This window comes from Sturnira hondurensis, unplaced genomic scaffold (genome assembly GCF_014824575.4).
Source record: "Sturnira hondurensis isolate 20B ecotype Veracruz unplaced genomic scaffold, ASM1482457v3 Scaffold0008723, whole genome shotgun sequence".
Taxonomy (NCBI): domain Eukaryota; kingdom Metazoa; phylum Chordata; class Mammalia; order Chiroptera; family Phyllostomidae; genus Sturnira; species Sturnira hondurensis.
Window position 1 is genome coordinate 510,045 of NW_028081354.1, and position 16,151 is coordinate 526,195.

At 46.3% G+C, this 16,151-nt stretch overlaps 1 protein-coding gene across 1 annotated transcript; it reads left to right on the plus strand.

Moving 5' to 3' along the window:
* Nucleotides 1-11,505: 11,505 nt before the first annotated feature.
* Nucleotides 11,506-15,858, plus strand: GHRL (ghrelin and obestatin prepropeptide). The gene is made up of 4 exons (XM_037055599.1): nucleotides 11,506-11,667; nucleotides 11,897-12,010; nucleotides 14,857-14,965; nucleotides 15,696-15,858. The coding sequence occupies exons 1-4, from the start codon at nucleotides 11,560-11,562 to the stop codon at nucleotides 15,713-15,715; spliced, it is 351 nt and encodes a 116-aa protein (XP_036911494.1). The 5' UTR covers nucleotides 11,506-11,559; the 3' UTR covers nucleotides 15,716-15,858.
* Nucleotides 15,859-16,151: the final 293 nt, after the last annotated feature.

Genomic DNA, 16,151 nt, shown 5'->3' on the forward strand with positions numbered 1-16,151 from the left:
GATCCCAAATAGCCAAAGCAATCCTCAGAAAAAAGAACAAACCTAGAGGTATCACACTCCTCCAATTTCAAACTACACTACAAAGCTATAGTAATCAAAACAGTATGGAACTGACAGAAAAAGAGACACACAGACCAATGGAACAGAATTGAGAGCCCAGAAATAAACCTACACATACATATATGGGCAACTAATTTAAAACAAAGGAGCAAAGATACTACAATGGAGAAAGGAAAGGCTCAGTAAATGGTGTTGGTATAACTGGATAACCACATGCAAATGAATCAAGACCACTATCTTATACTGTACACAAACATTAACTCAAAATGGATAAAAGACTTGAACATAAGGCCTAAAACAATAAGATAAATAGAAAAACACATGGGCACTAAGCTTCTGAATATCAGTCTCAGTGGTGATTTTGTGAATTTGTCTCAAAAGACAAGTGAAACAAAGACAAAAATAAAGAAATGGAACTACAGCAAACTAAAGAGCTTCCTCACAGCAAAGGAAAAAACCTACATACAAAAAAGACGACCAAATGGGGGGAGATATTTGCAAATGATACTTCTGAATAAGTGGCTAATATCTAAAATATATAAAGATTTTGTGTAACAAAATAAGCAATGAAAATAGGGGCAAAGAATCTGAATAGACACTTTTCTAAAAAAAACCATACAGATGGACAAGAGACATATGAAAATATATTCAACATCACTAATTACTATAAAATGAAAATCAAAACCACAATTAGGTATCGTCTCACACCTCTTAAAATGGCTATCATCTAAAACACAGCCTTGGCTAGTGTGGCTCAGTGGATTGAGCACCAGCCTGCAAACCAAAGGGTCACCAGTTCAATTCCCAGTCAGGGCACATGCCTGGGTTACAGGCCAGGTCCTCAGTAGGGGGTGTGTGAGAGACAACCACACACTGATGTTTCTCTCCCTCTTTCTCCTTCCTTTCCTCTCTTTAAAAATAATTTTTTTAATCTTTAAAAAACACAATAAATAAGTGTTGACAAGGATGTGGAGAAAAGGGACCCATCATACACTGTTCCTGGAAATGTACATTGGTGCAGCAACTATGGAAAACAGTATGGAGATTCCTCAAAAAATTAAGACTAAAATTACCATATGACCCAGAATTCCTCTTCTCAGTGTTTATCCAAAGAATATGAAAACAATAATTCAAAAAGACAAATGTATCCCTATGTTCATTGCAGCATTACTTACAATAGTCAAGATATGGAAACAACCTCAGTGTCCATCAATGGATGAGTGGACAAAATGTGAGCTATACAGATACAATGAAACCCTACTCTGCCATTAAAAAGCTGAAATATTGCCACTTGCCACAACATTGATGGATTTTGAGGGTATTATGTTAAGTGAAATAAGATGGAAAAATGACAAAAACTGCATGATCTTACTCATATGTGAAACAGAAATCAAAGAAGGACAAGCAAACTAACAAAACAAAACAACAAACTTATGATACAAGAAAATGGCGGTACCAGAGGGGAAGAGGGCAGAGGGAGGGCAAAATGGGTAAAGGGGTCAAATATATGCTAATGGATAGAAACCATACTTTTGGTGGTGAGGACACAATACAGCATACAAATATCAAATTACAACACTGGACACCTGAAATTTATAGGATGTAATTAACCAGTGTTACCTCAATAAAAATTTAATTTAAAAATAAAGGTGACAATACTGTAATAAGTAATAAATCGTAAGAAAAATAAAATAAAAATAAAAGTGAGCCCGGACTAGTGTGGCTCATTAGGTTGGGTGTCATCCCACAAACAGAAAGGTCACCTGTTCGGTTCCAGGTCAGGGCTCACACCTGGGCTGCGGGCCAGGTCCCCCCTGGTTGTGGGTATGCGAGGGGAAACTGTTTTTCTTGTACGTTGATGTTACTCTCCCTCTTTTTCTCCCTTCTTTACCCTCTCTCTAAAAATAAATAAATAATAATAAACAAAGGTAAAATACATGCTTTTTCCACTAAAATCTGAAAGACTGGATCAGCAGCAGAGCTGCATTACAGGAAATGTCAAAGGAATCTTTGACAATGTCAAATCTCCAGGCACAAGGAAAATAATACCAGATGAAAATTTGGATTTTCAAGAAACAAAGAGCACCAAAAATAGTAAATATCTGAGTAAATATAGCACTTTTTTATTTCTTTAACCTCTCTAAACATATTATTTAAAGTACACTGTGGGCTTATAGTTTATATAAAAATAAAATGACAAGAGCTCAAAATAATGAAAGTGGGGAAATGAAAGTATTCTGTTAAAGTAATGTGAAATGGTATATTTGTTGAAAGTATACTGGTATGTTGAAGGTGTATTTGTAAATACCCAGGCAACCACTAAAATATGGTAATAAAACAGGGTAGCTAATAGTGAAGGTAACATAATGTCTTTAAAATACTCAATCCAAAAGTTGGCATGAAAAGAGAAATAAAAGGAACAAGAACAAATGGGACAAATGGAAAACAAATACCCATGTCGCAGATTTAAACCAAAGAATATAGGTCATTACAGTGAATATAAATGTTCTAAACACTGCAAAAATAGGTCCCTGATAAAAGACTATTAGAAAAAAATTTTAATTGATTTTAGAGCAGGAGAGGAAGAGGGAGAGAGATATCAATTTGGTGTTCTAGTTATTTATGCATTCATTTGTTGATTCTTGTACATGCCCTGACCAGAGATTGAATCTACAACCTTGGTGTATCAGGACGACATTCTAACCAACCGAGCTACCCAGCCAGGGCCAGAATAGATGTGTTTTAGAAGACTCACACTGCTATTTATATGAAACCTGCTTTAAATATAAACACACAGGTAAATTAAAACAATGGGAATGACTTTAAAGAGATATAAACACTAATCAGGAGATAACTGAAGTGTCTGTACAAGTTTCCCTCAATATCCAAAAGTACAGCACTCCCTATGAAACTTTCAGAAATCAAAATGGGATAAAACATGGCCCTGACTGCTGTGGTTCAGTGGATTGAGTGCCGCCCTGTGAGCCAAAGGATCACTGGTTCGATGCCCACTCAGGGCACATGCCTGGGTTGCAGGCCAGGTTCCCAGTAGCAGGTGCTCAAGAGGCAACCACACATTGATGTTTCACTCCCTCTCTTTCTCCCTCCCTTCCCCTCTCTCTAAAAATAAATAAATGAAATCTTCTTAAAAATGGCATAAAGTAAAGAAGCAATTACCATTCTTATATGGAAAATATTTTGAACAGTCCCAAACCCCCCAAAATCTATCAAATAACATATAAAACCTAAAATAACACTAACATACAGTAAAAGCAAGAATGCTATGATTAATATACACACCATGCTTTAAACACTTATCAATCCATTCAAGCAATAGACTCCATTTTATCTGTTACTGGACTCCAACTAAAAGACCCCTTTGCTACTAGCGAAACCAACAGTAACTTCAACTGCTTTCAAGTTTCTCTCTCTATATATATAAATAGTACAAATGGTAGGGCTCAGGCAAGTTCAATATAAACTTATTGTCTTTATTTTGCTCACCACAATCAAAACACTTATGTCCAGTTTTACACTAAAACCCAAAAGAGCTCTCTTAGATTTTTCTGATACCTCAGGACATATCTTGCTAACAGATACACAGAAGAAATCAACATAAAGCACAGATGCTCACAGACACAGCTGGAGGCTCTGGGGGCCTGAGACTGAGAGGCTGAATGTAGGTCCTGGGAAAGGAGGTTGGTGAGGCCACTCTTGCTGCTCAGGGTGCATGCCGCCTCTATAATGACATGCTGCAAAATAAACAATGAATGGTATTTTTACTTTTTGCCTTTTTCATAAAAATGAAAATCCTCTTCAGATTCCTTTCAGTTGATGAAAGCAGGTACTAATGTAGATCGTTCATAAAGATGAAGTGGCATAACACAAACTTGCAAAGAGCATGACATGAACTTGCAAAGAGCGGGAAATACTTGTATTACTATCAGATAAAATGGCCTTCAGAACAAAAAATGTGAGGGATAAAGAGGAACATAAAAATAAGGACAGTAATTTCATCAAGATGACATACAACCCTAAATGTATATGCACCTAAATCCGAGCTTCAAAACAGGTGAGACAAAACCCAACAGAACTGAGGGGACACAGTCCACAATTACAGTTGGAGCTCTGAACACTCTTTTCTGTACGAGAACAAGTGGACCCCCAAATCAGTCAAGTTACAGAATACGTAAACCAACCTACCACTCAATCTGACCTAACTGGCATTTATAGAACATTCTACTCAGCAACACTTCAACACATTCTTTTAAAGTGTATCTGGAATACTCATCAAGACAGGCTAATTTCTGGACCTTTTTTAAAATATATATATTTTATTGATTATACCATTACAGTTGTTCTAATTCCCCGCCTTCATTCTCCTCCACCCTGCACACCCCTCCCCCACCATTCCCCCCTTTAGTTTATGACCACATGTCTCAACTTCATCAGATTCTATATTTCCCCTACTATTCTTGCCCTCCCCCCTATTTTCCACCTACTGTCTATGCTATTTTCTGTACCTTCTCCCCCCTTCTCCTCCTCCCACTCCCCTGTTGCTAACCCTCCATGTGTTCTTCATTTCTATGGTTCCACTCCTGGTCTAGCTGTCCTCTTGGTTTCCTTTTGTTTTAGGTGTGGTTGTTGATAATTGTGAGTTTGCTGTCCTTTCACTGTATTTTTCATCTTCTTTTTCTTATATAAATCCCTTTAACATTTCATATAATAAGGGCTTCGTGATGATGAACTCCTTAAATTTGATCTTATCTGAGAAGCACTTTATTCCCCTTATCTCTTGCTGCTTCTAGGATTCTCTTCTTCATTTTAATCTTGGGCAATGTAATTATGATGTGCCTTGGTGTGTTTCTTCTTGGATCCAACTTCTTTTGAACTCTCTGAGCTTCCAGGATTTCCTGGAAGTCTATTTCCTTTGCCAGATTGGGGAAGTTCTCCTTTATTATTTGTTCAAATATGTTTTCCACTCATGGTTGTTTCTTTTCCCCTTCTGGTACCCCTATAACTCAGATGTTGGAACATTTAAAGATGTCCTGGAGGTTCCTAAGCCTCTCCTCGTTTTTTTGAATTCTTGTTTTTCTATTCTTTTCTGGTTGCATGTTTTGTTCTTCCTTTTGGTCCACTCCATTGATTTGAGTCCCAGTTTCCTTTCCATCATTATTGGTTTCCTGGGCATTTCCCTTCATTTCAATTAGTTTAGCCTTCATTTGTTCCTCTAATTTGCGACTAAAATCAACCAGTTCTGTGAGCATCCTGATCACCAGTGTTTTGAACTATGCATCTGAGAGGTTCGCTATTTCTCGGTTGCTTAGAGTTATCTGCTCTGGGGCTTTGAGTTCTTCTTGAGCCATATTTTTGACTGTTTGTGCCTGTTATGTATGAGGAGCGGAGCCCTGGGTGTTCACCAGGGCAGGGCAACTCAGTTGCTGGGCTGTGACGCTGTATGTGAGGGCAGGGTCAAAGGAAATCAATGGTGGTCCGTCTGCCCCCTCCTGCCTCAGGGGCCATGCAGTCTGGTCCGTCTCACTGCTCACTCCTTTGCTCGGTTTATCTGTAGGCTTGCGAATGTGCAACCGCACTCAGCCTGCCCCACACCCTCACTGGGTCCGCAATGCTACCCCAGCTGCCTGTACACCTGGGTCGCCTGGGTTGCCTGGGTCGGGGGATCCTTCCAGCCCTGACCCTGCTCCGCTGCTGGCTCCGCCCCTCTTACAGGTCCCAGTTGAACAGTTCGTTGTTGTCGGACTTCCGTATAGTTTAGTTTTCTGTTCTTTGGCTGCATCTTTGTTTACTAAACCTTTGTTGTATTCAAACTTGGTTGTGGGAGAAGGCACAGTGTTTCCACCTACGCCTCCATCTTGGCGGAAGTCCGGGATCCTCCTAATTTCTGGACCTTAAAACAAACTTTAACAAAGATATTTGGAAAATCTTCATATAGTTGGAAATTTAAGCAATACACATCAAATTCACAGGTCAAAGAAAGAAACCACAATAAAAATGTAACCTGTATAGAGGGAAAGGAAGAACAGAGGAGAGGGCACAGGGATGGATGATATGGTCCTGCATGTACCTTGTTTGATAGCATTGACTTTGGAACCACATAATATTTAATTAACAAATAAAATGAAATCACAAAGAAAAAAAATCCCTAAACTGGAAAAAATGAATTTTAGTTTTATATTAAGACCATGACATAATGACACAGAAAAAATATTCAAGTGATTTTAAAAGTGTTCTGACTGTACATTTAGTAGTTTTATGGTTAGTAGTAATAATATTCTGATTTTGAGAGTATTGTGTTGATTTGAAAGTATTATGTTGTTGTAAGATAGAGCAAGATGAAGGTAATTTGTTGGTGAATTAGAAACCAAGTTTTGGGGACTTCCAGCCAAGATGGAGGCGTAGGTAGACATACTATGTCTCCTTGCACAGCCAAAATAAGGAGAACAACAATTTAGAAACAAAAAACAACCAGTACTGACAGAAAATTGAACTGTATGGAAGTCTGACAACCAAGGAGTTAAAGTAGACACATTCATCCAGACTGGTAGGAGGGGCAGAGTCAGGCAGCTGGGTGGAGAGGGGTCAAAGCAAAGCGGGCAACTGGAAGATCCCAGGTGCACAAAGCTGCAGCTGGAGGACCCAGCAAGGCGGCAGATTGTGGAGGGGCACAGCATGCAAGGTGGCTGGCGGACCAGGTGTTCCCACATTCGCGCACACATAAACCAGGCAAAACTGGAGTGCAAAGCAGACCATGCAACCCCTGGGTCCCAGAGCAGGGGGAGAGGGAAAGCCTCAAAACATCAGTTGAAAATACCTGTGGGGGTTGAGGTGCAGGGAGAATCTCCCACCCTCACAGGAGAGTTCATTGGCAAGACCCACAGGGTCCTAGAACGTACACAAACCCACCCACCCAGGAGTCAGCACCAGAAGGGCCCATTTTGCCCATGGAAAGTGGGGGGAGTGACTGAAAGCCACCAGGGAGTGGAGCAAGTGCCATTGTTCCCTCTCAGACCCTGGCCCCACATACAGTGTCACAACCCAGCAACTGGGTTGCCCACCAGCACAAACACCTAAGGCTCTGGCCCTACTACATAACAGGCACGTCAAGACAAAAAAATGGCCCAAATGAAAGAACAAATCAAAGCTCCAGAAAAAATTCAACTAAGTGATGAAGAGACAGGCAGTCTATGAGATGCCCAGTTCAAAACACTGGTAATCAGGATGCTCACAGAATTGGTTGAATTTGGTCATAAATTAGATGAAAAAAATGAAGGCAATGCTAAGTGAAATAAAATGTACAGGGAACCAACAGTGAAGGGAGGGAAACTGGGACTCAAATAAATGGAGTGGACCAGATGGAAGAAAAACATCCAACCAGAACAGAATGAAGAAACAAGAATTCAAAAAGAAATGAGGAGAGGCTTAGGAACCTCCAGGACATCTTTAAATGTTCCAGCATCCTAATTATAAGGGTAGCAGGAGAAGAGGAAGAGCAACACGTAGAAAATTTATTTGAAAATATAATGAAGGAGAACTTCCCCAATCTGGCAAAGGAAATAGACTTCCAGGAAGCCCAGGAAGCTCAGAGAGTCCCAAAGAAGTTGGACCCAAGGAAGCACACACCAAGACACATCATAATTGCATTAACTAAGATTCAAATGAAGGAGAGAATCCTAGAAGCAGCAAGAGATAAGGGGACAGTCACCTACAAAGGAGTTCCCATCAGACTGTCAACTGACTTCTCAAAAGAGACCTTACAGGCAAGAAGGGGCTGGAAAGAAATATTCCAAGTCATGAAATGCAAGAACCTACATCCAAGATTGCTCTATCCAGCAAACCTTTCATTTAGAATAGAAGAGCAGAAAAAGCGCTTCCCAGATAAGGTCAAGTTAAAGGAGTTCACCATCACCAAGCCCATATTATATGAAATGTTAAAGGGACTTATCTGAGAAAAAGATAAAAAACATGTACAGTAAAATGACAGCAAACTCACAATTATTAACAACCACACCTAAAACAAAACAAAAAAAGCAAACTAGCCAGGAACAGAACCACAGAAATGGAGATCACATGGAGGGTTAGCAACAGGGGAGTGGGAGGGGGAGAGAGGGGGGAAAAGGTGCATAGAATAAGTAGCATAGATGGTAGGTACAAAATAGACAGGGGGAGGGTAAGAATAGTATGGGAAATGTAGAAGCTAAAGAACTTGAAATTATGACCCATGGAGGGGAATGTGGGTGGGAGGGGGTGCAGGGTGGAGGGGAGTGAAGGGGGGGAAATGGGACAACTGTAATAACATAATCAATAAAATATATATTTTTTAAAAGGCAGGCCCTCAAAGCCCTGCAATGGAAAGAAAATGACCTGGCTGGTGTGGTTCAGTGGGTTGAGCACCAGCCTGCAACCTAAAAGGTTTGATTCCTGGTCAGGGCCCGTGCCTGGGTTCTAGGGCAGGTCCCCAGTTGGAGGCAGGCAAGAGGTAACCGATGTTTCTCTTCTGCACTGATATTTTCCTTTCTCCCTCCCTCCCTTCCCTTCTCTCTAAATAACAAAAAAATCTTTTTTTTTTAAGAAAAGAAAATGACCAACCAGCAAGCAATCTGGAGGAAGCATCATACTGAGTACCTACTAAGTTCTGAGGAGGATACAGGTGCAGGGAGGTGGCCTTGGTGTCACCTACACTCAGAAAGGAGGCAGTGAGCCAGGGAAAGCTGGTACTTTCCCCAGGAAAGTCTGTAGTCTTCCTTAGGACTCCCCCTGGTCCAGATTTGTGTGCAGGTCCCACCCTGGGTTGGTCCTCATCCCACCCTGGGTTGGAGTGGGCAGTGACGGGCTATTGCAGTCCCCCACCCTCCTCCCTCTGTGGTTCTGCATCCATCAGATCTTCCTTCCTCCCACACCAGCCCCCATTGCGGTATGTAGTCAAGGGGGGGTTCTTTCCATCACACAGGCCACCTCTCCGTTTGACAAAGATAACCCCGAGAGTGTGGGCGTCTGCTTGCTGGCAGTGTTATCTAAGATCAACATTGCAGCTCCAGCCTCCAGAGACCTCCGGAGTCAACAGTAAGCAGAGGCTTCATGTCTCAGCAGGTGCCTGGTCACCATAGTTGGGGTTTGGGGTATTTTTCTTCCTTTTGGTGGGTGCCTTCTGAGGAATTAGGCTTCTCCCCACCCTTCTTCACCATCAGCCTTTCTGGCCCACAGCCAAGAGGTCTAAGCTCAGGTGGCTGACAAGGTGAAGGGCTCCTGGGGACACGTTTACTCCAGCCCCCACCGCAGCTGGTGACACTTTCAGCAGGGGTACTTAGTCCCTCTCATTCTACTAAGGGGCTATGCAGCCCCCTCCTGAGCCTCCACTGGCCCTGGAGTCTGCACACGGGGACAGTGCCCCCCAAAGTCGACCTTCAACTCGGGTGGCGTTTGATGATCTGCTGTTCCCCTGCCCCAGCGTCCTGACTGGGTCTGCCTTTGTCCCATCCGCTGGGTGCACAGCACGCTGCCGCTCCTGGACCCATGGTCCCTGTGCAAGTGGCAAGTGGAGAGACCAGGCGCAGCGTCAGGAGCCTACTTCTGGGAGTCCGGGCACTGCCACAGACGGCTGTGTGGCTGTGGGGAACGTGCGGCCTGCTGGCATTTAGTTTTTCTTTCAGCGAAATAAAAGTCTCAGCATCCTGAGTCTGTAAGGTCTTTCTAACTCTCTCACTATCCTATGTTCTGTCACTCTGTTCAAGAATCTCCAGTGGCCTTTGTCCTACCCACAAGCCCAAACTCCTTGTGCCAACAGCTTTCAAGGCCGTCTATAACCTGACCATAAACTGCCTTCCGGGCCTCTCCTTATGACCCCGTCTGGCCACTGCCACCATCCTCCAAGCCGCCCAGCCTTCTCACTGGTGCACCAAACATTCTACGCCCCTGCCCTCTGCTTGCAGCAATGTCCTCCCTTCACAGTCCTGGCCCATTTCCATCATCTGCCTCTTGCATGGAGCCCCAGCCTGAAGTGAGTTCCTCCTCTGAAGTGCTGGGACTTCGGTACAGACAACTCAGCCCTTAGGGGCCACTGTTTGGGCACCCAATTAGATGAAGCACTCCAGACAGGTAAGGAATCCTCCACAATGTTAATTAACACTCCATTCAAGAACAGGTGACCATGGCATTTGCTTGCAAGCCCTGTGGGCCCAATACAAAAATACTAGTCATCTGCACGATACCTTACAGGTCCAAAGATTTCCACCTGTATCAAGTCATTTAATCCTTAAAGCCACCCGAAAGGCAGTCCTAACACAAGGGGAATATTAGTGATCTGCCTAAGGCCAATCTATTTATGAACAGTTACCTGGGCCAGTAGTAGGTCACAGCTCTTCTGTCTCCCTCTCAGAACCTGGCTGGGGGGAGGGGAGGCAAGCCCATACATTAAGAAACATCAAACCAAGCAGAGTCATCATGCATCACCCAGAAGGAATGGCTAGAGTTTAGCCACTGATTAAAGCAATCCCTACACGGGCTCCTTGGAGGGTGGTAAGGAGCTCAAACCGTCACCCCTCCCAACAGTTTCCTCATCTGGAAAATGGGACTTCCCTCACCAGGGAGGTGGGAGGATTACAGGATCCAGGCTCCCCTGTGCTCCAGAGGTTTGTGGGAGCCAGAGCAGCACTGGTCACAGAACAGCAGGTGTCAGGACCAGAAATGTCTTCAAAACCTGGTGACCAGAAAGAACCTCGTTCTATCCAGGGAGGAAGGGGTTTCAGAAAGGAGAGTAAGGCCAGGTCACCGAGCGGCACAGCCGGCCTGGACCCTCGAGCCATCCCCTCCCTCCCACCTAAACCAGGGCCAGGCCCATTTGGGGACAGCTAAAGCAGATGGCCACCCCATGCCAACCCAAGAATCTCTCATAGGACATTTGACCTCCATTGTTGATTTCTACCCGGAGGACCCAAGGAATGTAAATCAGCCCCTGGAAGCTATGCTGCCCTGACAGGAGGTTTCTGGTTTAAAACACACACAGGGTTTCCTATATAAGGCCCAGCCAGCCACCAGGCACCACCTCCACCAGGAGCTCCAGGTAGGCACCCTCTCTCTCTGTCTGTGGGTTCACTTACAGGTTTAACTTATTGGCCATTCACAGGCCCATCTGAACAAAGGGACGGTTGCACAACCTGGGGTGGCCAGGCTGCGCAGACACAACCGGGCTTTGGAGCTGCCCAGTCTTGTCTCCTGGGGAACTTGCAGTTCGGCTTCATCACCCCTGTTCAGAAACTTGGCACAAGCTCCCAGGAGGGCTGGGATGAAGGACATGGGGAATCCCACTGCTCTGTTCTGCCCTGGCATCCCAGGTCAAAGTCCCTCACCCTTTCTGCTAGGCTCCTTATGAGTGCTGAGGCACAGGGAGAGGAGGGGAGGGGCGGGGAAGGGAAGGGAGGGGAGGGTATATAGCCTGGAGACCCTCTCTCCTTCAGGCCCACCTGTCCCAACCCAGCTGAGGCCATGCCCTCCCTGAGAACCATCTGCAGCCTGCTGCTCCTCAGTGTGCTCTGCATGGACCTGGCCATGGCTGGCTCCAGCTTCCTGAGCCCTGAACACCAGAAAGTGCCGGTGAGATGCCTCTCCACAAAGCCCCGCGTTCTGACTGGGGTATCTCATTCTCGCCCTTCCACATAACAGCCGGCTGGGTAACCCGAGCAGGGATTTGACCTCTCTGGGCACCAGCCTTCTCCGACAGCAAGGAGGACCCTGGGTCTGACTACAGGCCCATGCCTCTTTCTGCTTCTGGAAGGACAGGGAGACGTAGGGCCCTCAGGAAAACACCTCCTTTCTCTAACAGAGAAAGGAGTCCAAGAAGCCTCGAGCCAAACTGCAGCCCCGTGAGCTCCAGGGCTGGCTCCGCCCAGAAGATGGAAATCAGGCAGAAGGGGCAGAGGATGAGCTGGAAATTCGGGTCAGTTCCTTTGTAGTTGTATGCTTGTGGCAGGGGAGGGGAGGAGTGAAGGGGAGGGCTGTGGGAGATGGCATGAACAGGGGCCCACTTACCAGCTACTGGAGAAATGTAAAATGACATGAAAATTGTTCACTTCTGCACTGGGCTGCACTGTACGAGGTCTTTGCCCATGAAGAAGCAAATGGCTAAAAAGAAGTGGCTTCGCTACAGCAGAATGAGAATGCACAAGGAGCCATGAGCAGAGGAGAGAAGGGGGCACTAGGAGGCGCCAGATGGTCTCAATGGGTGTAGCAAACAGGGTGTCAAGAGACAGGAGACACAGGTGGTCATAGACTGAAGGTGCTTCCCCACAGAAAACACTCTGGTTGTCTCAGGGGCCTCTCAGACCTTGCCTGGGGCTGCAGTGCACGACTGCACCCTGGGTTGCGAGCCACTGCTGGCCGGGCTCTGGTGGCCAGCCCCCTCGGAGATCCATCCACAGATGAGGACAGGCCAGTCAGGCTTGTTTTGGCTGTGACAAATCTTGCACAGGACAAGGAAATTATTTAGAGATAAAAGGAGGACCAGGAGAGAGACAGTAAAGGGGATTTATAGGGTCTCCTAGGTAACCGTCCTGAAAGGCTGGCTGTGCGTGGTTCGCAGGCAGTCACCTCCATTCCGAGAAACCAGAATCCCCAGCAGTGGTGCGTAGTAACAGCAGTGACTGCACTGCTGAGGGCTGATTTTATTGCCCTCATTGTACAGAGGGGGAACAGACGTTCAGACAGTGGGCTCACTTGCCTGCGGTGCCACAGCCAGCCTGTGGCAGAGGTGGGACTCAAGCCCCCCCTGACCTTTGCCCCCAAGCCCTCTCCTCATCCTTACTGCTCTGGCAGAGTGGACAGTGCCTCTCACTCATCCCCTCTGGCCTGAGACAAGTTGAAACGTGTCCTGCCATGGCCTTTCTCTAACTACCCATCAGCCTCACCCAAACTTAAGTGTTCTCAGGTACTTCCTCCACACACCTGTGAGGTCCCCAACCTACCACATTCCCACTCAATGACCTGCAAATCCATGAAATGAAGCCAGGTAATTTTCCTCATGAGATGGCCAGCTCCTGCAGGCTGGTACTCACCTGACAGAGTAACTCTAAATCGGCCCAGGTGGGGACGAGGTTTCAGTGGCTAATGACTCAAGAAGGGGCTGAGACAGCTGGAAGTTTCATTTCTATGCTGACTTCAAAGGCTGGCCTCGAGAACCAGAAGCCTGGAATGTCTGGGAGGTGTGGAGGATGCCGGAGGTGGGTGGGGCAGGAGGCCTGCAACCCTGGTGGTGGAGTTCTAGGCATGCTCCACCTCTCCCATCGCAGCCCCCGCCCCCAACTTTCCCCAAACATTTTCCTCCTAAAATAGAGTTTCAGAGTTAGCAGACTTTTCAAACCAAGTCCTGCCCCCACCCGACCCCGCGTCTCACACTGAACAGATAAGGCACAGAGCTAAAGGGAGCCCTGTGAGGTCACCTGAAGCTCACCTCCCAACCAACAGTCACCATGCTGCCTCTCAAGCGCACCTGCCAGCCAGTTCCAGCCAGCAGGTCCCCGGATCGGTGCTCTATGGTTCCTAAGAAATCTGTTCAGGTGATCCAACCACCCCACACTGGCCACAGGGGTGGGAGAGAAATGAATCTTTACTGAAGGGAGGTTACAGGAGGCTCCAAGTTCCCCCAAAACTCAGCCATGCTCTTTCCCACCCACTACACCTTCACAGTAGAGACAAGTAGGGAAGGTAAACTGTTTTAAAGGAACAAACACCTATTTGCTGGGGTTTTTTAAACTTCTCTGAGCATGTTTGCTCATCTGTAAAACAGGAATAACAGTGGTTCCTGCCTGGTGGGAGATACCAAGGACTCAACGCAGCAAAGGAAGACACTCGGCCCCAGGCTGACACAGGGCAGGCCTCCCATTGGGCACTGCTGCACCCACCCTGGGGCTTGAAGAGGGTCTGGAACTGGTGGGCTTAAGAATCCTGCAGTCTAGTGTTGCCACCAACACCTCTGAGGCTTCAGACAAGTCCTTTAACTCAGCTGCTTTATCTGAAGGTGGCGATAAAACACCTGTTTGGAGGGTAGCGGGCAGAACTAATCACCAAGGGTCTGTCCCAGCACCAAGATTCCTCCACTGGTTCCTGGAGATGTGCAGATATGTCAGTGACCAAATGGCCAGGTACTGAGGCAGCTACTGGGTGAATGAGAGAAAGATGGAGTCTCACAGAAGGCAGAGCAAGTATGAAAATAAAGCGCTCTTCCTGTGGCAGGAAAGAAATGGAGGCAAAGAAACAAGAAAGGATTAGCTCAGAGCACCTTTCTAGGAAAAGGTCAGCTTCCTGTCTGACTTTGCACAGAACCAAGAGGCCTGTGCATGAGAAAACAAGAACACCTAGGACGGGAGAGGTGGGGACAGAAAGACTATCACCTAGACGCACGCTATGCATGCCAGGTGGGCCCACTGCCCCCCAAATCTTCCTGCCGGGGCCTGAAATTCAACTTCGTATGTCTTCCAAAACTGCCAGGTGGGGTAGGAGCAGGGCTTGATCTAGAGAACCCTAAAGTTCTTATCAGCAACCTCCTTAGAGGTAAAGAGTACAAGGTAAGTCTCATGAAGATGGGGTGGGGGGCGGTAAGAACGGGCCTAAGAAGACCGTGGCTGAGCTGTCTCCCACTGGTACCTGCTGGGCCCGCAGGCCCATCTCCCACCCTGCTCCTGCGCTGAAAGCCCAAGAGCCCAGGCCTCCTCTGGGATTGTGGGTGCTTGGGGCAGGAGCGGAGGGTTACACCTGACACTTCCTGGGTCCTCCCTGATCTCCTCCTAGTTCGATGCCCCCTTTGATGTTGAAATCAAGCTGTCAGGGGCTCAGGACCATCAGCATGGCCAGGCCCTGGGGAAGTTTCTTCAGGACATGTTTTGGGAAGAGGCCAATGGTAAGTCAGTCCTTGCCCGAGACAAGTCAATCCAGAGTTCCCCAAGAGTGCCAAATGCGAGCCCACACTTCGGGCAACACATTTTCTTCCCTGATTCTGCCTCTCAAAAAGGATTTCTAATTTTTCATTCCCAAAAATCAGCAGGAGTGGACTGGGCCGGTATTTTGTGAGTGGGTCAGAGATTTCTGTAATCACCCAGGTAACTATGCCCGAGGGTGAGCTTTGGAGTTCCATAAACCTGAATTTCCTTAACCACAGAACGGAGCTATCAGCCACTATGAGTATAAAATTTGATGTTAGAGCACCGAAATAGTTTTACACCACAAAGAAAAGGATTTAGTGCTACAGGTGCATTCAGAATGAGCTCAGAAGCCAGTTAAGCAAAGTTGTTTTGCTTTTTATTTGAATCCCATCTTGCCTCTTAAAAAGATACCACCCAACTTCTTCCTGATCACGAAGGCAAAGAGCTGCCTTTGGAAGCACCCTACAACTGCAAAACACTGCCCCCCCCCCCAGCATGGCATCACCCCCACCGCCCACCCCATGAGGTAGAAGAACTGCACTCACCCTTTGGTGCAGATAAGGAGACCAAGACTCAGAGCTTTCAGGCGACTGCCCAGGTCACAGTCCAGTGACCCCCAAATTGCAGCCCACCACCTCAGAAGTCACCATCGTGGAAGAAAGGCCCAACAGCAGACTCTAAATTCTGACTTGGTGTCTTGCTTTTCAGAGGCCCCAGCAGACAAGTGACCCACCACCCACAAGGCCAGCCCATGTCTGTGTTTCCCTCCCACCCTTGGAAGCGCTCACCTGGCTTTCAGGTTGTTCCTACAACTCCCAGCTCTGAGTGATACCAGCTTAGGAGCTGAATAAATATTCAGTTGTGTGCTAAATGTTCAAAATGAGAATTATTTCACCAAAGAGAAGAATTTCACATTTCACTGGGGGAAAAAAAAGGTTTTCTTGGTCTATGGTCAATGTAAAGAGAAAAGGAGAATATGAAGCAAGGCAGATGTACATGTTTAGAAAACCAAACCAGACCAATTCACACAAGTAGACTATCGGGGTATGTATGGCAGAATTGGGAGAGGAAGAGAGAAAGAAAAGGGGAAGGAGAGAAGAGGAGGAGGAGGAGGAGGAGGAGGAGGAGGGGAGGGAGCAAGGAAAGGAAAGGAAAGGGAAAAAA